Source organism: Scylla paramamosain, chromosome 2 (genome assembly GCF_035594125.1).
Source record: "Scylla paramamosain isolate STU-SP2022 chromosome 2, ASM3559412v1, whole genome shotgun sequence".
Taxonomy (NCBI): Eukaryota; Metazoa; Arthropoda; class Malacostraca; order Decapoda; family Portunidae; genus Scylla; species Scylla paramamosain.
This window is the reverse complement of record NC_087152.1, coordinates 36125277-36149316: the sequence shown is the minus strand read 5'-3', so window position 1 is coordinate 36149316 and position 24040 is coordinate 36125277. Positions and strand designations below refer to the sequence as shown.

The 24040-nt window shown below is 38.5% G+C and overlaps 2 protein-coding genes across 8 annotated transcripts in view; both read left to right on the top strand.

The window, feature by feature from the left end:
• Positions 1-24040, top strand: part of LOC135114170 (zinc finger MYM-type protein 3-like) — a 58028-nt gene that overhangs the window by 3617 nt on the left and 30371 nt on the right. For 2 of the 7 annotated variants that reach the window (XR_010275430.1, XM_064029938.1), the window contains exons 1-10: positions 4265-4288; positions 5324-5378; positions 6450-7801; positions 9385-9495; positions 9868-10105; positions 11188-11402; positions 12103-12301; positions 15037-15191; positions 15380-15489; positions 21883-22151. Coding sequence is in view for 6 of the 7 variants with exons in the window: in XM_064029938.1 (XP_063886008.1) it covers positions 4280-4288; positions 5324-5378; positions 6450-7801; positions 9385-9495; positions 9868-10105; positions 11188-11402; positions 12103-12301; positions 15037-15191; positions 15380-15489; positions 21883-22151 (2713 nt within the window). In the remaining variant the exon portion in view is untranslated. Of the gene's footprint in view, positions 133-1717; positions 4289-5323; positions 5379-6449; positions 7802-9384; positions 9496-9867; positions 10106-11187; positions 11403-12102; positions 12302-15036; positions 15192-15379; positions 15490-21882; positions 22152-24040 lie in introns of those variants that run through there. The other 5 variants (XM_064029927.1, XM_064029924.1, XM_064029923.1 and 2 more) reach the window with 4 other exon arrangements.
• Positions 16368-19094, top strand: LOC135114198 (piggyBac transposable element-derived protein 4-like). Its single transcript, XM_064029948.1, has 2 exons — positions 16368-16495; positions 16865-19094. Exon 2 carries the CDS (start codon positions 16867-16869, stop codon positions 18634-18636), a length of 1770 nt encoding a protein of 589 aa, XP_063886018.1. The 5' UTR covers positions 16368-16495; positions 16865-16866; the 3' UTR covers positions 18637-19094.

The window sequence follows — 24040 nt, the reverse complement described above, 5'->3', positions numbered from 1 at the left end:
CACTGATAGCACGTTAGGAACAGTACTGAGAGAAATACACGCACAATTTTCACAGTGATAACATTGTGATCTCATAAAACTTATGAGTTTTTGTGGAGAAAGTGAAGAGGAGGAGGCTGGGCTCTGCATGGGGTTAGTCTGTGCTGGGGACTGCAGGGCTGAGTTGTACTGGGCTGTGTGTGTGTGCTATGATAGGTTAAGCGGGATGTGTTGGGCTAGGATTTGTTGTTGGTTAGGGCCATTTGGATCTAGCTACTCACATGAGCCCCGGTGCAGCCATCGGGTGGGTTAGGATATGTTGAACTGGGTTGAGCTGAGGCTGGGCTGGTCTGGCCTGGAATTGATTGCTGTGCTGTGCATTGGTGGTGCTGGGCAAAGGTGGTGTGCTGGGTTGGACTGAACTGGTGCTTTGCTGGGCAGGGGTGGTGCTGGGATGGGCTGAGCTGAGGCTGTGCTGGACTAGGCAGGACTTGATAGGGATGGTGCTGAGCTGGGGCTGGAGCTGGTTGAGCCAAATCATGTACAACTACTTTATTTATTTTTTGTTTGTTTATTTATTATTATCTGTTTTAAGACGATTGTCATATCCTGTTTCATCATTTCCAGTCTGGGTAGCTGTAATTGCATAAGTTTTTCTTCATTATGAAACATTGATAAATTTTAGATTCCTTGCCATTATCAAGTTGGGGGACAAGTATTTTTTCTGGGATATTTTGGTGTGTTTTGAATTAATTTGCTAACCATTTTCTCTGGAGATCAGCCTGTTTTTCTTATTCCACCAGGAACTGCTGATTTGTGATGAAAACAACTTACAGATTAATACAAAGCATGCCAAAATTTACCAGAAAAAAAATTTGTTCATCCTCACAGATAACACACACATATCACTGATACCCCCACTCTTTCCCTTGGAAAGTAATTATTTGTGAAAAGAATGAGTAATTAATTAATTGAGATTCTGCCTAATTCATCACCAAAGATAACGCCCATGCTCATGCTCAGAACCTCTCGCTTTCATCTCTCATGGAAAAAAGAACCACTTGCTTTCATCACCCACTAGGGACAAAGAACCGCTCACTTTCATCCCTCACTGGGGACAAAGAACCATTTGCTTTCATCCCTTGCTAGGAACAAAGAACGAATAGTTCTCATCCCTTGCCAGGGACAAAGAACCAGTCATTTTCATCCTTGCTAGGGACAAAGAATCAGTTGCTTTCATCCCTCACTTGAGAGAATTTCACTGGTCTGTTAGATTTTGTAAACTAAATTAAATTAAGCTTAACCAAACAAAACAAAACCTAATTAATTCATAAAGCACCTTACCTGGCCAGTCAGGCAACACTCATTCATGGTCAGCCTTCTCATTGCTGGTGGTGCTGAGGAGTAGTGGAGGAGACTGGCAATACTCCCGATGCAGGGAGTGGGGTGATCTAGGTGCTAGAACAAGGCTGCCTGGAGGAAGAAGGCATGCAGGAGGGTTTCTTCCATATGGGCCTTAATGAAAAATTATCCAGTCAGATATTGGTACAGATACCTGCTCCAAAGACCAGGCCACTACACCCAGTCCTTAACATCCCTCCACAGTTCAGTATTCAGTGTGTGCACATTAATGGTGGCAGGGTCAACAAAGTGCTCAGAATGGTTCACTGCAAAGTGGGTTTTTTTTTTTTTTTTTTTTTTTTCATGTAAGAGGGACACTTGCCAAGGGCAACAAAAATCCAATTAAAAAAATGCCCACTGAAATGCCAGTCCCATAAAAGGGTCAAAGCAGTAATCAAAAATTGATGAATAAGTGTCTTGAAACCTCCCTCTTGAAGGAATTCAAATCATAGGAAGGTGGAAATACAGAAGCAGGCAGTGAGTTCCAGAGTTTACCAGAGAAAGGGATGAATAATTGAGAATACTGGTTAACTCTTGCGTTAGAGAGGTGGACAGAATAGGGGTGAGAGAAAGAAGAAAGTCTTGTGCAGCAAGGCCGTGGGAGGACGGGGGGCATGCAGTCAGCAAGATCAGAGGAGCAGTTAGCATGAAAATAGCAGTAGAAGACAGCTAGAGATGCAACATTGTGGTGGTGAGAGAGAGGCTAAAAATAGTCAGTTAGAGGAGACGAGTTGATGAGACGAAAAGCTTTTGATTCCACCCCGTCTAGAAGAGCAGTATGAGTGGAACCCCCCTAGACATGTGAAGCATACTCCATACATGGACGGATAAAGCCCTTGTACAGAGTTAGCAGCTGTGAGAAAAACTGGCGGAGACGTCTCAGAACGCCTAACTTCATAGAAGCTGTTTTAGCTAGAGATGAGATGTGAAGTTTCCAGTTCAGATTATAAGTAAAGGACAGACCGAGGATGTTCAGTGTAGAAGAGGGGACAGTTGAGTGTCATTGAAGAAGAGGGGATAGTTGTCTGGAAGGTTGTGTCGAGTTGATAGATGGAGGAATTGAGTTTTTGAGGCATTGACCAATACCAAGTTTGCTCTGCCCCTATCAGAAATTTTAGAAAGATCAGAAGTCAAGTGTTCTGTGGCTTCCCTGCATGAAATGTTTACCTCCTGAAGGGTTGGACGTCTATGAAAAGACGTGGAAAAATGCAGGGTGGTATCATCAGTGTAGGAGTGGATACAACAAGAAGTTTGGTTTAGAAGCTCATTAATGAATAATAAGAAGAGAGTGACAGGACAGAACCCTGAGGAACACCACTGTTAATAGATTTAGGAGAACAGTGACTGTCTACCACAGCAGCAATAGAACGGTCAGAAAAGAAACTTGAGATGAAGTTACAGAGAGAAGGATAGAAGCTGTAGGAGGATAGTTTGGAAATCAAAGCCTTGTGCCAGACTCTTTCAAAAGCTTTTGATATGTCCAAGGCAACAGGAAAAGTTTCACCAAAATCTCTAAAAGAGGATGATCAAGACTCAGTAAGGAAAGCCAGAAGATCACCAGTAGAGTGGCCTTGATGGAACCCATATTGGCGACCAGATAGAAGGTTGTGAAGTGATAGATGCCTAAGAATCTTCCTGTTGAGGATAGATTCAAAAACTTTAGATAGGCAGGAAATTAAAGCAATCGGATGGTAGTTTGAGGAGCAGGAAATTAAAGCAATAGGATGGTAGTTTGAGGGATTAGAACGGTCACCCTTTTTAGGAATAGGCTGAATGTAGGCAAACTTCCAGTGAGAAGGAAAGGTAGATGTTGACAGACAGAGCTGAAAGAGTTTGACTAGGCAAGGTGCAAGCACGGAGGCACAGTTTCGGAAAACAATAGGAGGGACCCCATCAGGTCCATAAGCCTTCTGAGGCTTTAGGCCAGGGATTAGGTATAGTTTAAACCACTGAGTTTGTTGTAAGCACCCCACTGGTCACTTATGATTGCTGACCCTGGCTGAATATATTGATATATGAGTGGGATCTGTGATTCCCAGTCTTGCTACTCAGCCTCCCTTAAGGGACTCACCAGTGGTACGATAAACCTCTCATTTGTTTCCAGCTCTATCTTCCCAAAGAGCCAAATTTGTGAGTGCCTGGCCTTTCCCAGACTTCCGTTGCACAATCACCATGTCATCTACTTCCTTAATGACCCCAGGACCACTAGTGATGCATTGGTTATTCAACCATATAATCTGTTACTTCACTGCAGTTTTATGGTCCCAGTGGTTAGCCAATAAAACAGCTTTCCATGCTGGAAGTTTAAGTGTTCTGCAGGAAGGTGCCCATTGCATCAGCAACAGTCAAGTCACAGTAATGGCACTACATAGTTTTGGGGAGCACTTGGCTTGCCTTGCACACCAGCTTCTTATACTTTGACGGGAGGTGCAGTCACTGTTGCAAGTTTGGCACTTCACATTCTGTGGGAGAACTCTGTGTTCCTTTAAAAAAAGCCACTATGAGGCATCTTTGCCAGACTGATTCAAACTCAGGCTTTGTCACATCTGACAAGACAAAGGTTCCTGGTAGGCTAAAATAAGTAAATATTTTTCACTGGCCTGTAGTGTTGTCTTCATTCAAAGAAACCAGTCATTGCTAATTATTCTGCACTAGTGCTTACAGGTCACTCACCCATGCAGCACGTACATGTACGAACACTCGGCATCACTCAGTGGACAGTTGACAATTTGATGTCTAGCAAGGTGGTGTGTTGCTCTGGGCAATTGACCCAGATGGACTGCAGTGTTGCATGGGGGCAGTACGGACAAGATTTTAAAAAATCGCTAGCAGTGTTATAATAAATTTTCTAGTGCATGTATATGGGGTTGAAAATACCCAGAATGAAAGGATCTATCTGATGAGAGAGGTAAGACTTCCCACTGTTCCATGAGCAAGGGATTTGATACACACCAAAATATATTTGACCGAAAGGAGCACCCTTGTCAATTTTCTTGTTTTGAGTTAGACTTGCCACCACCACTGTTCATGCAGGTTGACCAGATTTTAAAAATTGAAATACATGACACCTAAAATGGAGAGGTATATGGACAATGTACCAGGTATGTGAAGCTCACATCACAAGCTCACAGTGCAAAGTCCCTCTCACCTGGGGTCCAGGACCTGCTTTGTTGATGTGTGTCCATTGTATGTTTTGTTGTCAGCTAGGTCTGGCTGGTCCTTTCATATCAAATTTCACTCAGATATTGTTTACGAATTAGTATAGCTGTAAAATGTAAAATATTCTCCAACTTTCATATGAAGTTTCTCAAATGTTGAAAATACTTGATAAAAGGTGTCCTAGGAAGGGTTGATATAGGACACAGGACAAATGCTTTAAATATGGGACAATCCTGTATAGTATGGGACGTCTGGTCACCCTGTGCAAAGCTCACAAATGTGAACATATAAATTATTTATGTGGATAAACTACTTGTTTGCCACAATACTGTCGTGCTGGCTTGCTTGCGAGAGAGGGAGAGAAATGCTGGTGTAACACTATATGGTGAAGGCACTGCCATATGTAAATACACACAAACAAGTGAGAGGTATCTCATTATTGCAGTGCCACTGCATCTGACAAACAGTGCTGCATCATGTTGCAGTGGTACTGCACTGCCTCACCACTGCATCACACCAAATGTGAAGACAAAAACATGCATTCACACATTTCTAAATGTGGCAATGTCACACTGCTACACTGCTGTATCATGCCAGATGTGAGGACAAAACACACATGCTTGCACAGTTCTAGATACAACAGTGCCTCTGCTGTATCATCCATATGTGAGGACAAACACATATACATACACACGTACACTCACACATTTCTAGGCCATGTTTTTGAGTGTTTTCAATATCCCAAATTTCATAATCCTGAAGTTTAGTGCTTTGTTTTTGGAAGAAGGCAAGCGGAAAACTGGAGAGGATACTGTGCGTATACAGCATATCTACGAATAGTAAGAATAAACATTTATGTGCTGTGTGTTATATATTTATATATATGTACAGCTCGCATATCTAAACATAAATTATTTATATGGATAAACCTTGTTTGCCACAATACTAGTCATGTTGGCTTGCTTGCAAGAAAGAGGGAGAGAGGCACACAACAGGAAGCTTGTGTCATGTTGGTGGCTAGTGTATGGATGTCCATATACTTAGCCAGACATGTTTCCGGTTTAGTTTCTGTTTATGTCTGCATGTTTGAAGAGCCTGGTTATTGAATGTCTGGATGTTGGAGGAATTATTGTATTTGTTTGATTACACATGAAAAATATCAGAAAAATATTTATTAAGATTATGAAAATTGGTCAGAATATGGAGAAAAAAAAAAAAAAAAAAAAAAAAACAATGGAAGTAAAATATAGGTCCTAAACTGGAGGGGGAAGGTTTGGCACCAAGCACATTGGTCTTGTCTTGCTTAAAATGTGATGTTTTCCATGGTGTTTATTGATTTATTTGTCATTATTATTTTTTGATTAGTGGGTATTATAAGTCCATAGATTAACAAAAATCTTATTAAAAAGTTTTTAATCCTTACCCCTAAGCAAAAAAAAAAATAAAAAATAAATAAATAAAATAAAATAAATAAATAATAATAAATAAATAAATAAAAATAAAAAAATAAATAAATCTGCCACAATGAGTCATTTGGTAACTCTACAATGCATATTTGATGATTTTTCATCATTGCAAACCATTAGATAAGAAAGTTTATAGGAGTGATAGTTTTACAGCATTGAGCTGTGGATCTGAAAATAAGTGAGGATTATTTTGCCATATTGATAGTATTGGCTTAAAAAAAAATGATAGTATGGTGATGATGAAGAATTGATGTGACAATACCCTTTAAGCTCTGAGGTTTGGTACCCATCTTATTGCTACTTTTGTACTTTTCAAGTTTAGTATGTTTGTTTAAATGTAGATTCTTTACTGCAGTTGTATGATAGTCTAGGACTCTAGGTCTTATAAATGATACAAAATATAAATTAAAGTTTATTTATTGGAGCTTTGTATTTCCTTGACAGAGTGTCCAGATACAAGAATGGACCAGCCTGAAAGTATGGAGGTGGACTCAATAAAAGACAGCAGGCCAGAGCCAGAAGAAAAACAGGATAGTGCAGTGGAAAAGGAAAAAACTGGAGGAGAAGAGCATTCACTTGCTATAGAAAATAATGAACAGTGTGATATTTCTTCAAATATGGGTGTGGTGATTATGGATGATGACTTGCCCCAATCAGAGATTATAGATATTGATAAGAGTGTTTCAGACCAGCAGTGTGGTGAAACTAATGACAGCCAGGATCAAGAAGGTGAAAATGAGCTAGCAAATCCTCTTTGTACATCAGATGAACAAGAGAACACAGACAAGCAAGAATTGGAGGCTGATGTACTGGAGATAATAAATATGGAGATGCCCAGCACTGAAGAGTCAGACAGTTCAGGCTTTTGCTCTGTATCAAAAGCCACAGAAAACAGCAGCTCATTGGATAAACAGTCTGTGATCTTGAGTTCAGTTGAGAGATCAGAAGAGATGAGTGAAAGACTGGAGGATGGGACGTGTTCAGGAGGTGCTGACGCTGCACAGAAAACAAGTGTGGAGAGTGATGTGAGTAAAGAGGATGATAATGAAGACATTGTTGAGGTCCCAGTTCATAAAAAGCCAGCTGTGCTTGTTGACTTATCAGATGATGATGAAAGTGTTGGTAAGAATAAAAAAAATCAGAAGAAAAACCAAAACAGAAATTCCACTGATGACTTCAGTGTTATGGAAGATAAGGCAGCTAGCAATGAAAGTAAGAAAATCAAACTTCGATCTTTGGCTTCACTTGTGGATGTTGGCAGTGGGGATGATGTGCCAACAAACTCACACCCAGACATTCCAGGAATTGGAGAAATAGTGGAGCATGGTGTTATAATTGGCTCAGATGAAATGGATGGCCTTCAGTTGAGAATCTCCAATGTGGTGGGTGGTGAGGACTGCATCACAGGTCTTACTGTTGATGAGGACCGTGATTCCTTCTCAAGCATTCAGATTTCTTCTGTGACAACACTCATTGATCCCATTAGCCCTGAGGATCCTAATCAGATGGACAATAGTAGTGAAAAGCACAATGTAGATGAAGGGAATGAAAAGGAGACGGAAGAGAACCTGCCATGTCATCTTGCAGGCAGCACCTTAAATTCAACAACTGAGCCTCAGACCAGTAGTGCAAGAATAGCAGCCAGTGACAGTGTGGGCCTGACCAAGGATGGTGGAAAGAAATCTGTGGAAAACAATGATGATCCCTCTGAGGAGATAGGGAAGTCTTCAAATGGAAAAGATTTGAGTGAATCAGGATCGGCAAGCTCTAAGATTCGACTAAGCACTGCTGTGACGGTGAGTACTTTTAAAGAACTGTTATTTCGTGTGTAGTCTTATAGTGTTTAGTAGCTGATAGCTAATTAGTAATCAGTTGGATATGTGAAATAAGTCGAAGGGTCTATTTTTGTGGATGATTTGATAAGGATGTTGCTGGAGTACAAGTATACAGTACCAGTCAGAAGTTGAGTAATTTTTTCTCTCTTGCACTGTTTTGAGTATTTTCTCTCAATCTGCAGTCCTTTGATCTTATCAGTGACATTGTCAGCAGGTGAGAGGATTCCGATTGAAGAAAATACTTAACACAAATCATAGATCACAGGGAAAATGCTAGACACAGTGGAATGGAGTGTGGCAACTTACTTCACTATTATCCATGATTGTAGCTACCTCTGAAGGGCTTGGACTATGAGCAAAGGAAGAGTGGAGTGGAAGTGTGCATTTCTTGAGTGTAGTCAGAGTAGAGTGATATATGTGTATTGACAAGCTGTGTTGTGAGAGGCTGACCCAAATCCACACAGGCCTTGGTGGTCAGCTTGACCTGATTGGTAAAGGTGTCAAACATGCATTTCCATGAGTGTCCTGACAGTAATAGCCCATTTAATTCTATCTTCAGAAAAATTTTTCATGTTTCCTTGAGGCTTCAAGGCAGGGCATCACATGTGGATCACCCATGAATGTGGGCAGAGTGACAGTGTACCTGTTGTATTGGATAACTCTTAAGGTGCAGGAGCCCATAAGATACTTTCAGTAAGCTTTTTTTTTGAGTTGGCACCTACTTGCCCACCTGGAAATAGGTAGCTGGCAGGGAGCCTGTTACTGTTTTTACCTTCCATTTAGTGACTTGAATAATTTCAAAAGAAGTGTAATGGGGACACATATGGAATTAAGTTAGCTTCCATTTTGGAAATATTCCTGCTGCTTTACTTTTTAAGGAAGTGGCAACTTAATGGGTTTTTCCCATGCACCTTTGTTCCCTTCTTTTTTGTGCATATCAGAAAGATACTGTAGGGCTATGACAATGTGGTTATGAGAATAGTTACTTTGGCACAAAATAAAAAAGAGCATACATTTTTGTGAGAAGTTTAAAAAAAAGAGCATGCATTTTTGTGAGAATTTTTGTTGATAGTGGTATGTCCATGGTATTTTAAAAGGGTTAGGTTATTATTGAGACTTGAACTGTATTTTGAAACTATTTGGTAAAAATAGTGGTGAAACTGAATGTGTTCTGAGAAGCTCATTGAAAATGCTCTACTGAAAGTAAATTTATATTCATGATTTGTAATTTTGTAACTGTTTGAAAGTAAACAGCAGTTCTATATTACTGTATGGTTTGTATTTTCAATTGTTTCATTCTCTCACCAGGACTGTTGTTAAAGGATGATTCTCAAACTATCTCTAGAAAATCCCCTTTGAAAACCCTAGCAATTTCCATTAGAGCCTGTTGAAGGCAGTTGAGGTTAGTTGTTGAAATGTTTGAGAATACATTCCTGTATGTTAACTACTGGCTGCCTGTGTATTGTACTATTCATAGGTTCTGATAGATTCAGTGATGAACATTTGTTTCTATTAGCACCATGAGCATTTTTTTCTCCACTCAGGAAGCTGCAAAGGATCTGGGGAACACGGATAAAAACAGCCCTTCCCGCCATGTGTACCACATCCTGCGTAGCATATTGACTGTAAAGAGAGAGTGCATTATATGTTACAGGGTATGTTCCTTATTTATAATTTTTGGATGCAGGTAATTATTTTCTTCATCATCTCCATTTTGGAAGACTGCATACTTGTATACATGTGTCTTTCTTGTTCACATATTGGAAATAAGTGTTTAATACAAGGACTGCTACATGTAGGCCTGATGGCTTCTTGCAACCTCCCTTATTTTCTTATGTTTTTATGTTGTTGATGATAGCTAGGCAGGCTGCACAGTCTCTAGCAATTTCCCTGCATAGGGTTGGACTTCTGAGGTCCTTCTCATCCACTTCATTTAAATATTTCTCAAGAGAGAGTGAGAGAAAAAAAAAATTTCTAACTTTTTCATGCAATATAATTAAGTAATAATTATTATATATTGTTTACAGAATATCCGATGTCAATTTAGAATTGTTAAGAAGGATGAAAATGGAACGTGGGCCTTCCTGTGTTCAACATTATGTCGCCTCACGTGGACCTCTGGGCTGATGCCCAATCATGTGGTTGAAAAACCTCGTCTGATATTTGAGAAGCTGTGTGGCATGTGCGGGAAGGATCTAGCCAGTCTGTCTCGTGATGGACAGTACTCCTGGGAAACAAGGGAATTTTGCTCAAAGGATTGTTTAAGTAAGTCTTTTTATTGCAGATTTTGGTGCAGGAATACAGGGGAACAACAGCCACTGAGTGAAGATAATTTGACAACACTGAGATTTCTTAGTTGTAATGTGTATTCTTGGTTGATACTGACAATACACTGCTGCCATTATTCATCACCATTATTTCATTTGTACCACTGCTGCTATCACCACACCAACACTCATAGTTCACCTGTTAGAATATGCACTGCAGAAACTAATCTTGATCTGCTAAGATGGACCTATGAACATTCCTCTCCCTGCTGGGAGAGGAAACCACTTGCTGGTATAATTGTGGCTCCTTTATTTGACCTCATTTATTGAGGCCTGGTAATTCTGTTATGGCAGATAGTAACTAGGTCAGGCAGCAGATGGCTGGTGATGAGGTTAGAGTCTGACAGTGCCAGCATGGGGATGTTCTCACTTGCAGGGATGAGACCCTATTTTGTGAAACTTACCTCTCCTTTCTGGCTCTTGATATATATTACCCACAATTTGTCATGAATCACAGTCACATCAGTTGGTAACTTGTCTCAGTAAAGAGAATTTCAAGCTCAAGTTGGACTCAGAATGGACATGTTCAATGTGAGAGGTTTGGTTGATCGGATTGTTGTAGACCAAGTGATGGTCTACAACATCTGCTAGGTGCCGAGCAACCAGCAGATGTCAACTTTGCCAACTGTCATGTCAGAACCAACCTTGCTTATTCTCCTTATCCCTGGAATGATATTATAATTGTTTCCAAATTAAACTAGGGAAATTGAGTTATTTTGCTATTCTTTAGTGACTATGATCCTTGTGAGTGTAATGAAACAAAATTTTACCATTGAACAGTTTACCCTTCAGATCCTCATCCTATATCACTCAACCATGTGATTCAAACATCTAAGGAGGCAGTTAAGATGAAAAAAAAAACCTATTCTAATCCTGAGGCTTTTCCTGCTTTTACACATTTGATATTCTTGTTAAATGTGAATGGAATGATGGTGTTGTTGTATATCATGTAACTGTTAAGAGAGTCTGTTTTTGAAGATTGTAAGATCTCTCTCATGTCTGTACATCTTGACCCAACAGCTCAGCACCTGAATGAAGTGGCAGGAGTGTGTCACATGTGTCATGAGAGGGTGCGCCCCATACTTATTGGGAAGTACTGCGTCCGATTTGGGTCTGACATACACCAGTTTTGCTCCAATACTTGTCTTGAATGCTACAAAACCAAGATAAAAGTTTGCTGTTATTGTCAAAAGAACCTTGAAACTGTCAGTAAAGTTACATCTATTTCAAATAAGGTAAGTAATAAAAGGTTAGATTTTGTTTTGAAAATTCCTTGTGAAATTAAGTCTAAATAATAGACATTGATCATCATGTGAAAGATGCTCATAACATGTAGCTTTAGTGGTGCCATGCTGTGGCTGTTTGTTCTGATGAATTTTCTGTCTTATCTGAAGATAACAGTATTTGGCATCTGCAATTCCATCCTCTCTTAAATTAACTCCCCAAGAACAGCATAATTTCTGACTAGGCTGGTTAGGCCATATTTCCTCATTATTTGTCATTGCTCACCTTTTAGACAAGATAGATAACTTTGGCTTGTCTTCTATAAAAAAATGAGCTAAAATACTTGTATCCTTACCACATATCAAAGGTATCACCTTTTTATTTCAATATTCTGACTGTGTTGTCCTCAGAATAGCATTGCCCATATCATGGCAGGTTAATCCTCATTGGCTTCACATACATTTTGCTTCTCTAAGGTCATGCACATAACGATGTTTTGCCAACTGCTTGTACTTATTTAAAAAACTGAGGAATTAATTTCAGAGTATTCATTAGGGAAAAGTATAAAAAAACTGAACCTCTGGTAGAACACTCAGAGCTTTTTATCCTCTGATCACCAGGGCCTTGATTAATATTGTCAGCCATGGTTTATGCACAATTTTTTGGTAAGGTATGAAATATCTGATGTTTACAATATGCACATCTTTTCAGGAATACTGCAGCTCAAAATGCTTAAAGCGAGCTCAGCGAAGGGATATCGGCCAACAGAACCATACTGACCACTATCCCTGTACGGTGTGCCAGACCATAGGCCTCAACCGATATGAATTTGTCATAAATCAAGAGACCTACCAGTTGTGTTCAGATCCTTGCTTGAATGTTTACAAGTATGCAAACAAAGTTAAAGCAGGTTGGTATGTTTTCCATGCCCTTGCTGGCCTAAACCCTTGGGAGGCTTATGGACCTGATGGGGTCCCTCCTATTGTTCTCCGAAACTGTGCCTCTGTGCTTGCACCTTGCCTAGTCAAACTCTTTCAGCTCTGTCTGTCAACATCTACCTTTCCTTCTTGCTGGAAGTTTGCCTACATTCAGCCTATTCCTAAAAAGGGTGACCATTCTAATCCCACAAACTACTGTCCTATTGCTTTAATTTCCTGTCTATCTAAAGTTTTTGAATCTATCCTCAACAGGAAGATTCTTAAACATCTATCACTTCACAACCTTCTATTTGATCACCAGTATAGGTTCCGTAAAGGCTGCTCTACTGATGATCTTCAGGCTTTCCTTACTGTGTGTTGGTTATCCTCTTTTAGAGATTTTGGTGAAACTTTTGCTGTTGCCTTGGACATATCAAAAGATTTTGATAGAGTCTGGCACAAAGCTTTGATTTCCAAACTACCCTCCCATGGCTTCTATCCTTCTCTCTGTACCTTCATCTCAAGTTTCCTTTCTGACCGTTCTATTGCTGCTGTGGTAGACAGTCACTGTTCTTCTCCTAAATCTACTAACAGTGGTGTTCCTCAGGGTTCTGTCCTGTCATCCACTCTCTTCTTATTATTCATTAATGATCTAAACCAAACTTCTTGTCCTATCCACTCCTACGCTGATGATACCACCTTGCACTTTTCCACGTCTTTTCATAGACGTCCAACCCTTTAGGAGGTAAACATATCACGCAGGGAAGCCACAGAACGCCTGACTTCTGATCTTTCTAAAATTTCTGATTGCGGCAGAGCAAACTTGGTATTGTTTAATGCCTCAAAAACTCAATTCCTCCATCTATCAACTTGACACAACCTTCCAGACAATTATCCCCTCTTCTTCAGTGACACTCAACTGTCCCCCTCTTCTACACTGAACATCCTCAGTCTGTCCTTTATTTATAATCTGAACTGGAAACTTCACATCTCATCTCTAGCTAAAACAGCTTCTATGAAGTTAGGCGTTCTGAGATGTCTCCGCCAGTTTTTCTCACCCCCCACTAGCTGCTAACTCTGTACAAGGGCCTTATCTGTCCATGTATGGAGTATGCTTCACATGTCTGGGGATATTCCACTCATACTGCTCTTCTAGACAGGGTGGAATCAAAAGCTTTTCGTCTCATCAATTTGTCTCCTATAACTGACTGTCTTCAGCCTCTCTCTCACTACCGCAATTTTGCATCTCTAGCTGTCTTCTACCGCTATTTTCATGTCAACTGCTCTTCTGATCTTACTAACTGCATGCCTCCCCTCCTCCTGTGGCCTCGCTGTACAAGACTTTCTTCTTTCTCTCACCCTTATTCTGTCCACCTCTCTAATGCAAGAGTTAACCAGTATTCTCAATCATTCATCCCTTTCTCTGGTAAACTCTGGAACTCCTTGCCTGCTTCTGTACTTCCATCTTGTTATGACTTGAATTCCTTAAAGAGGGAGGTTTCAAGACTCTTATTCATCAATTTTTGACTACTGCTTCGACCCTTTTATGAGACTGGCATTTCAGTGGGCATTTTTTTATTGGAATTTTGTTGCCCTTGGCCAGTGTCCCTCCTACATAAAAAAAAAAAAATAATAATAATTTGTATAGTTAATACTTATATGAAAGCATATGCAATATTTTCATGTGTACAGTCTCTCTCTCTCTCTCTCTCTCTCTCTCTCTCTCTCTCTCTCTCTCTCTCTCTCTCTCTCTCTCTCTCTCTCTCTCTCTCTCTCTCTCTCTCTCTCTCTCTCTCTCTGTTTCTCATTAATCATCATCATCTGCATTTTCAGTTTTTTTCACTACCATCTTGACAACTTTCAGTTTGCTTTAGTGAAAGTTATTCTTGTTTTCAGGAATGTTTTCATGGTCCTAGTGATTGCTTATCACATTCTATATCATCAATGGGAGAAAACGCTTTAGAGAACCTTATTGATTATTATTGTAGCCTTTGAAAATAGTCCTTATGAGAGAACAAAGTGTTCGTACTCATTTACGTTTTCTCTGTACAAATATCTGCACACAACCCAATTTTTCTTTTTTTAATGTAAAAGGCATCAGCTTGGGTAAAAGAAAAAAAGGCCCACTGAGGTGCCAGTCCACAAGTTACAAATGACACTTAATAATTAATTATTTGCTATGCTGTTTTCTGTGTACTGCATTTTGCCACACATCTTCATTGGCAATACTAAAATAACTAATGACAGTTTGTGATTGAATTGCTACATGGTTCTAATAGGCACTATTTTTTAAGTTTTCCTAAATATAAGGCACGGTATATCTGTGAATCATTTTTAGAACTAAATTTGCTCCCAGAACTAAAGTGGTCTCATTGGACTCTGTTTTCTCATTGACTGTTTTCAGGAGTGGCAAAATAGTAGGGAGTTTTTGCTCGTTTTTGTGCCCTTGGCCAACCTTCATACAAAAAAAGAAAAGTAGATAAAATAGAGTAAACATTGAATAAATATAAATAAATAATAATTAAATGAAAATATAGAAACTGAATAAGTAGAATTAGTAAATTAATTAATTTACTAATTTAATTAATTAAGATTGGTAATATAAAGTGCTTGAGAATGTTGTAGTTTTCTTCACAATTTGTCATCAATTCTTAGTGCTCAGATGGTTTTACTATGGAGTTATTTATGTAATGGTAATCATTGTATTAAATAGATAACTTTTCCACAGTTCCCTGTTGCTTATGCTTCCGTGTGATGAATGCAGAGGACACAGCACACTACTTGTATCACGGAGGTCATCAGTTACGGGTGTTTTGTTCGGATTCCTGTGTAAATGTGTTCATTTTGTCTGCTCGCAAAATCGTTGTCTGCGAGGCATGTAAGGTTTGTATCTGTACATCTGTCAACCCCGTCAGTAGATGTCATTTGTTGTTATTTTCTAGAATTTGATCACACTACATGCTGAAAACATTGCATTTTGATTTTGGTCTAAGATCTGAAAATATAATGATGTACTTGAATTGATGTTTTGTTTATTTATTTTCATTTTTACTTTTTTTTTTTAATTTTAGGTAAAGAAATACAACTTTGATATGATTCATCGACAAGTTGATGAGGACTTCAGGGACTATTTCTTCTGTTCATTAAACTGTCTCGACTGTAAAGAACAAAGCGTCAGTGGGTAAGCATAGACTACATGGGGAGCAACAGGCCCTCTCTTTTTCAGTTTTGCTTATTGGTGTCTATACATTGTCCTTGCAGTCTTTCTAAATCAACCCATTCAGTGCAAGGCCATCAATTTGATTTTATTCAGAGATGCAATTGTAGGACTGTATTTAGTTCAGAATTATATCTTTTGCAATTAAAGGGTTAAGTTATATCTTGTTTAGTGGCACATATGTACTTACGCTCATTCACACTGCTTGCTTATCCCCTTCCCTCCCAACAAAAAGAGAAAGTACTTTTGCCCTCACTTTACAGGGATTAGCCTCAGTTTTGTTTTTTGGCAACAACAAGAAAAAAAAAAAGGCCCACTGAGATGCCAGTTCCCAAACAGATTCAAAAGCAGCTATCAAAAATTAAAGGATAAGTGTCTTGAAACCTCTCTCTTGAGTTCAAGTCATAGAAAGGAGGAAATACAGAAACAGGCAGGGAGTTCTGGAGTTTGCATGAGAAAGGGATGAATGATTTGAGAAAACTGGTTAACTCTTGCATTAGAGAGGTGGTCAGAATAGGGGTGAGAGAAAAGGAAGTCATGTGCAACAAAGCCATGGGAGGAGGGGAGGCATGCAGTTAGCAAGATCAGAAGAAAATAGTGGTAGAAGATAGCAAGAGATGCAACATTGCAGTGATGAGAGAGAGGCTGAAGACAGTCAGTTAGAGGAGAGGAGTTGATGAGACGAAAAGCTTTTGATACCATCCTGCCTAAAAGAACGGTATGAGTGGAACTACCCCATACATGCTGGGTTGGTTTGATTTCAATCAAATTATTGAAATCAAGTGATTTAAAATTAATATAAATCAGAGTAAGAAAAAAAAAACATGATTTTAATCAAAATTTAATATACTGTATTAAAAATGATTTAACACGTTACCCGCGTTATGGCAACACCCAAGACTCGCCCCAGCGCGGCAACCTTCACACCGCTCTCCCGCCAGTCTCAGTGAAGCTATCGGGACGAAAACACGTACGTACCTTCTCTTCGTCCTGATGACTCATATGCATTCATAAAAGTGGTGTCTCACCGGTGGCCCAATACGCGAAGTCACAATATTTTTTTCTGCTATCGCGTGTTGGGCCACCGGTGTACAACTCACCCCTTGTACCACCCGTGGCCCAATTCGCCATACTGGCATATATTATTGTTCTATTGCGTCTTGTGCCACTCGTGTACCACTTTTGTTTTTTTAAATAATGTGAATGTCAATAAATATATATGTCAATTATTCAATTAGTTGTGAATAAAATAGATCATATTTGATGTGTAAGTACTATGTAATGATCCTAGTCTCATTAGGATGATTTATTGATATCCTTACATGCTTTTTGTGTACAGAAATGGATCCCTCGTCATTCTATAGCAGCCGTATTGAAGAGGAAGACAGCTCTGATGAAGATTTCACCATCTCCAATGAGAGTGACTCAAGCAGCAGTGATTCCAGTGAAGAAAGTGATGAAGCAGGAGACACAGAAGGTGATGGACCGGATGAAGCAGGAGATACAGGTGATGGAGCAGATGAAACAGGAGAAGCAGATGATGATGATGATTCTCTATCTGCTAGTAGTCTTGCACCTGCACTTGTATGGGGGACTGTTTCTCCCAAACAACGTTCCTATGCCTTTACTGGTAAAGAAGAGCTGGCCATTTTGCCTCATGTAAACTCAGTCACTGGAAAACCAGAGCCTGTTCATATGTATGAATTATTCATAACTGATGATATTTTGGACACAATAGTTTCTGAGACAAATATATATGCCCAACAAAAAATAAATGCAACACCACTGACAAGGAGGTCAAGGCTTTGTGCATGGAAACCCACAACAAGGAATGAAATTAAGAAATTCCTTGGTATAATTCTATACATGGGAATTAATGGTATGCCAGAAATTTCTTCCTATTGGAGTAAAAACAAGCTGTATGCTGGCTCTTATATTAGCAGTGTGATGACCAGAGAGAGGTTTGAAATCCTTCTTAGGTGTATACATTTCAGGGATAATACTGATGTTAATGGCCCACCTGATCCAATATTCAAATTGAGACCCTTGGTCACTGCTATCAGAGATCGCTGCCGGACTGTTTACAAGCCAGGCTCCATGTTTGTGATTGATGAGAGTATGGTTCCCTTTAGGGGCAGAACTAAGATTAGGCATTATCTTCCTGGTAAAACACATAAATATGGCTTCAAGTTGTACAAGGTATGCACTCCAAGTGGGTATACATGGAATTTCAAGATTCATTCAGGCAGCCAAACAAAGCGCCAGGGACTAAACTCCACAGAAAGTCTAACAGTAGAATTATGTGAAGAACTATTTGACCAAGGTGCCACTCTTTATGCTGATAACTACTATTGTTCACTGCCTCTAGCAGAGTACCTATTGGATAAGAAAACTTACCTTTGTGGAACCATAAAGAGCACAAGAAAGTACCTTCCCAAGGAAGTCACTGAAAGCAAACTTAGAAAGAATGAAATGAAAGGGCAGGAAAACAGTAATGGAGTGAAAGTTTTCAAATGGAGGGATAAAAGAAATGTTCTGACTATCTCAACTCTGCCTGAACACAGTGATCAATTAGTTCCCAGCGGCAAGGTAAACAGACGTAAAGAAGAGGTTTTCAAACCAGAAAGTGTAATGGCATACAACAAGGCAAAAAAAGGTGTGGATGTCTCTGACCAGTACGCATCCTACTACAGTCCGCTGAGAAAAAGCAAAAAATGGTACAGAAAGTTGGCCTTTGAACTGATTACTGGACTAGTAGTTGTAAATGCTTGGGTTCTTCATTGCCAGTACTTCCCTAGGGCTAAGATGAGTCAGCTGCAATTTCGAGAGGCTTTAGTTTGTTCACTCATTGGAGATGAACCTGATAACATTAGACCTGGAAAAAGTCCTGGAGTCATATCAGGAAAAAGAGATCTTCATAAACTGACTGAGAAAGATGGACCTAAGAGAGCTACAAGAAAAAGGTGTCGTGGCTGCTATGAAAAAATATCTCTTTCTGAAGGATTCAAGGTAGCTAGAAACAAAGCTAGAAGAGTAAGCACCTTCTGTTTTCAGTGTCAAGATAAACCACACTTGTGTATAACATGCTTTGCTGAGAAGCACAGTGCATAAATGACATGTCAGTAATACTTTCTTTTCACTATTAGGAAAACTAGTATGTTCGGGATGTATGTTACTTTACCAAATATTAATATTTTGTCTTTGGAGATTATTGAAAGGATTTCAATGCTATAATGCTTTTTCTATAAATTTCAGAGATTTGTTCATTTACCTAAAATGCTAATTTCAGTATTAAAGGAATAAAAGCATCCAAAGTGTAAAACAATGAGTGATATTGCTCACAGGAGTTACAGCAGTCATACTAATCACTTATAATATAGCTAAAAATTCCTATAAATTTAATTATATTGTCAGGATATGTATTTTTCAATTTCTCTTATCCAGTTCTGCATGGGAGATTGTGTTTTTTTAATATTCCATATAATTTTTTACATTTTATTTTTTAAATGAATTTAATATCGAGTTTTTGAGTCTCAACATTTTGTATTAAAAATATATTGAATTACAAATTACTGTGTTTAATTTTCCAATTATTTTCCACTTATCCATACCCTTTACTAATGCATGAAACACAAAGAAAATGATCACTCAGTATTTAGAAATGAGAAAAAAATATTTAAATTTATACTCTTGTTTAATCTTGCTTGGGCCACCGGTGTACCAATTCCCCATAAAGGAAAGTAGTCAGTGGTACACTGGTGTACCAAGACGCGGGTAACGTGTTAAGAGTTATATTGAGATTAAAAAATTGTGATTTAAATAAAAATTATATATACTATATTAAAAATGGTTTAAGTGTTATATTGAGAGTAAAAAATCATGATTTAATTAAAAATTAAGTATACTGTATTAAAAGTGATGTAATTGTTATATTGAGAGTAAAATACCTAATGATTTATATATATATATATATATATATATATATTATATATATATATATATATATATATATATATATATATATATATATATATATATATATACACACACACACACACACACACACACACACACACACACACACACACACACACACACAAACAAGGAGAAGGAAGAAGATATGAAGCAGTTGTAAAGGAAAAGTATCAAGTCTACTTGATCTTTAGTGAGTGTACTAGTCCTGCAGCGAATCATGCAACAGTGAATCATTGCCATCTCTTACAAGAAAAATATTCAAATGCATAAAAAAAGAAAGTAACATCTTTTTATTGATAATAACAGTAAATGTGATTATGAAGTTTAATGAGCTCAATTCTTTTTTTTAATGCAAAGTAAGTTATTACTTTAACATAATAGATCCTACTAAACTTAGTCCTGCTTACGATTTTTATGTGAAAATCTCATGTTGGGTAATGTATATTAAATTATGACTTCATTTAACATTGGCCGAGTTTAATACAAGAAAATGGCTTTATATAATCAGTGCAAACAAACAAGGATTAATGCCAAAAAAAAAAAATAGATTTGAATATATATTTTTAAAATTAAATAGATAGATTTTTATATTTTTTAGAAAAAAATCATGATTTTTTTTCCAACCCTGCATACATGTGAAACATACTCCATACATGAATGGATAAGGCTTCTGCACAGAGTTAGCAGCAGGGAGTGAAAAAACCTGATGGAGACAACTCAGAATGTCTAAATTCATAGAAGCTGTTTTAGCCAGAGATGAGGTGTGAAGTTTCCAGTTTAGATTATAAGTAAAGGACAGACTGAGGATGTTCAGTGTAGAAGAGGGCGATAGCTGATTGTCATTAAAGAAGGGATAGTTATTTGGAAGGTTGTGTCAAGTTGATAAATGGAGAAATTGAGTTTTTGAGGTATTGAATAATACTAAGTTTGCTCTGCCCCAATCAGAAGTTTTAGAGAGATCAGAAGTCAGGCATTCTGTGGCTTCCCTGCATGAAATGTTTACTTCCCGAAGGGTTGGAAGTCGATGAAAAGATGTGAAAAAGTGCAGGGTGGTATCATCAGTGTTGGAGTGGATAAGACAAGAAGTTTGGTTTGGAAGATCATTGATGAATAATTGGAAGAGAGTGAGTGATATAGGGTTACAAAAAAGTAATTATTTTTGTTTAACACTGAAAGAGTTAATGGAAGGATCATAAAGAAAATGTTCTCTTAACTTTTTTCTTGTAGACTGGAATAATGAGTCTTGGTCTAATTTTATGGTAAATTCCCCCATTATCTAATATCTCAACTGTATTCACATCCACACCTTTAGTCATTCCATTCATCAATTCCCAGTTACATTCATCACTTTCCCTTACAATTTTCTCATGGCCATGCATTTTTTTTTTTTGTGTGTGTGTGTGTGTGTGTGTGTGTGTGTGTGTGTGTGTGTGTGTGTGTGTGTGTGTGTGCAGGAGGGACACTGGCCAAGGGCAACAAATATCCAATAAAAAAAAGTTTCACTGAGATGCTGGTCCCCAAATAGGGTCCAAAGCAGTAGTCAGAAATTAAAGGATAGGTGTCTTGAAACCTCCCTCTTGAAGGAATTCAGGTCATATGAAGATGGAAATACAGAAGCAGGCAGGAAGTTGCAGAATTTACCAGAGAAAGAAATGGATGATTGAGAATACTGGTTAACTCTTGCATTAGAGAGGTGGACAGAATAGGGGTGAGAGAAAGAAGAAACTGCAGCAAGGACACAGGAGGAGGGGAGGCATGCTTAAGACCACCTGTTATATCCATACACATCACAGTTGCCTCACTTTCATTCCTTATATAAGATTTTCATAATAGTTTATCCATGTTTCTTCTGCAGCCTCTTCTTTAATATCCTTCCATGCATGTGGTTGAAAATAGGTGTAGGCCAACAGTCACTTCATTAATAATATACTTTCTGTGGGGAGTCTAAAGTTATAATTGGAGACAGAGATACAAATAACTGGTTTCTTGAGCAGTAAGTCATCAAAATTTGTACAAATTTTAGAGATCAAAGGTGTTCTGATGGAAAGTTACAGTCTACCTAGGGAAGGCAAGCTATGATGACCCAGGTGTCACTGGCAGTCCTTTGTCATAGAGTAAGAAATTCTTAACCACCACATGATAAAAAATCAAAGATGAGGGTTGAACTGTGAAATAACATAAAGCTGCTGTGAAATAACATAAGCCCCAACCTTACTTTCCTTCACAACCTTGCATTGATGCCCACACAACATACCTATGCAAGCTGGTTTACATTAAAGTTTCTGTTTTTATTTACAAACACCATATTGATTTATTATCTAGTTTTTAGCATTATTCCATATTTTATATAATATGGTCTAACTTTGAGACTTTTTTTTCTAGGAAGAAAAGCAAAAATGGAGGGACCTCAACATCTCTACCAAAAAGTGGGTCTGTCACATCAACTGCTGCCTCTGATCAACCTGTCACCAATTGCAACATGTGCAATGCTGTAGCCAAGGCTCAGTACCACATGGTCATGTCTGACAACACACTCAGGAGTTTTTGTCGTTATGCCTGTGCTTCCAAGTACAAAAATACTTTCGGGTTTCAAGTGAATGGAATTCAGAGTTCAGACTCTTCTGAGACCACCAATTCAGTTCCAGTTTTGCGTAAGTTTTTCTTGGTATTTGTTTCGTATTTTGTGATTAATTTCCTAAACATCAGTCCTTTGGTACCACACTGTTACTGGCATGTATTGAACAATCTAACTAGTAATGACAACCTTGCTGCAGTTCTTCTCTAATGGAAAGCTACTCATGCACTTTGCTTTAAATCAGAAAGATGCTTTATACTATATGGATTTTTGCAGTAAGGCATTTGTGTGAAAAAAATGATAAATAAATAAAAATGAAAATAATAAATAAATAAAATAAGGAAAGGCAAGGAAGTCTTTTTAGGTTTCAAGGAATTGGAGAAAGCATATGATAGGGTTAACAGGTAAGGACTTGGTGATGTCTGAAAGTATTCGGAGTTGGAGGCAAGCTATTGGAAGGAGTGAGGACTTTCTATGTAAATAGCAGGGCATGTGTGAGAGTTGGTGATTGTGTGAGTTCTTTCCAGTCAGAGTAGGTTTGTGTCAGGGTTGTGTAATTGTGGTTGTTCAACTTTTATGTAGATGATGTAGCAGGCCTGATAGCTTCTTGCAGCCTCCCTTATTTTCTTATGTTATTATATTCAAGTATTTGAGATCAATAGTTGCAGTGGACAGAAGAGTTGAGACAGTTGAAGTGCAGGGTGAAAGAAGCAGGAAAAGTACTTGGTGAACTTAAAAAGATCTTTAAACACAGGACAATGGGTATGAATGTAAAGAGAGGGTTGTATGAATGAATATTAGTGCCCACTCTGCTGTATGGTGCTGAAATATGGAACATGAGAGTAACAGGGAAGAAACTGCAAAATGTAATGGAAACTAATTATATGAGGAATATGTGTGGAGTAACATTGGGAGAGCTGAGAAGAACTGGTGTTTTTAGAGGGTTGGTTGGGCAGGCAGATCTGTGTGTGTTAAGATGATTTGGGCATGTGGAGAAAATGGACGACAGTAAATTAGTAAAGAGAATAATAAAGTCAGATGTGCATGATGAAAGGTTAAGAGGAAGCCCATGCCTGGGGATGGACAGATTGTATGGAGAGAGCACTGAATTGAATGAGAGAGGAATAAATGTACAGCAAGCAAGAACAATTCTGTGTGATAGAGGTGAATGGAGAGCAACAGTGGTGAGTGCATGAAAATGACGCAGTCTTGTTGTTCCTTGAGAGGGGGTATGGCAGGGAACATTGGTGTATGAATTCAGTTAGAGTGTGGGACACTCTGTAGGAAGTATTCTGCACCTGCTTTGGTCTCAGGATTGCAGTATGTGTGGGATAAGGAGCAGTCTCATTATGAAGGGGCAGAGGTAAACCAGTGTATGCTGTTGGGTCTTGCTGTGGATGTGTGTGGCCACCAGTGCTATGTCAGGGCTCCTTGGATGTAGTACAGTGGGCCATGAGACTCCCTTTCCATCAGGGGCTGACAGGGCTAAGAGTGTTAATTATGTGTGTATGAATCTGTGGTGCCTAGTCTGAGCCACTCCATGTGGGATTGCCAGCATGGTATATAGATAGATATGGTGACTGTGACTTTAAAATTTGACATTTTCCTTGCTGAGTTTAAAGGTTTTTCATTATAATGTCATAATTTGATGATAACCAGAATACATTAGAAGAGCTGTCATGTGTTAGGCACTTACTAACTGTGGCTGGAAGCTTAATTATATATTGTTTTTTTTTAATAGTTCACTTCTAACTACTGAGTAGTTGACATACTTAACCAGAACTAGTCCCATTGCTGGTGTTTGGTATATCACTGACACTTTATGGAAAAAATAAAGTGTATGTTTGATTTAATTTGTTCATCTATGTTATTTATTTATGTTAGTGTTGTGGACACCTTCATCATTATTTGATCTTAGCATGCTATAACTTTTTGAAAGCTCTGTGTCTAAGCAACAACATAATA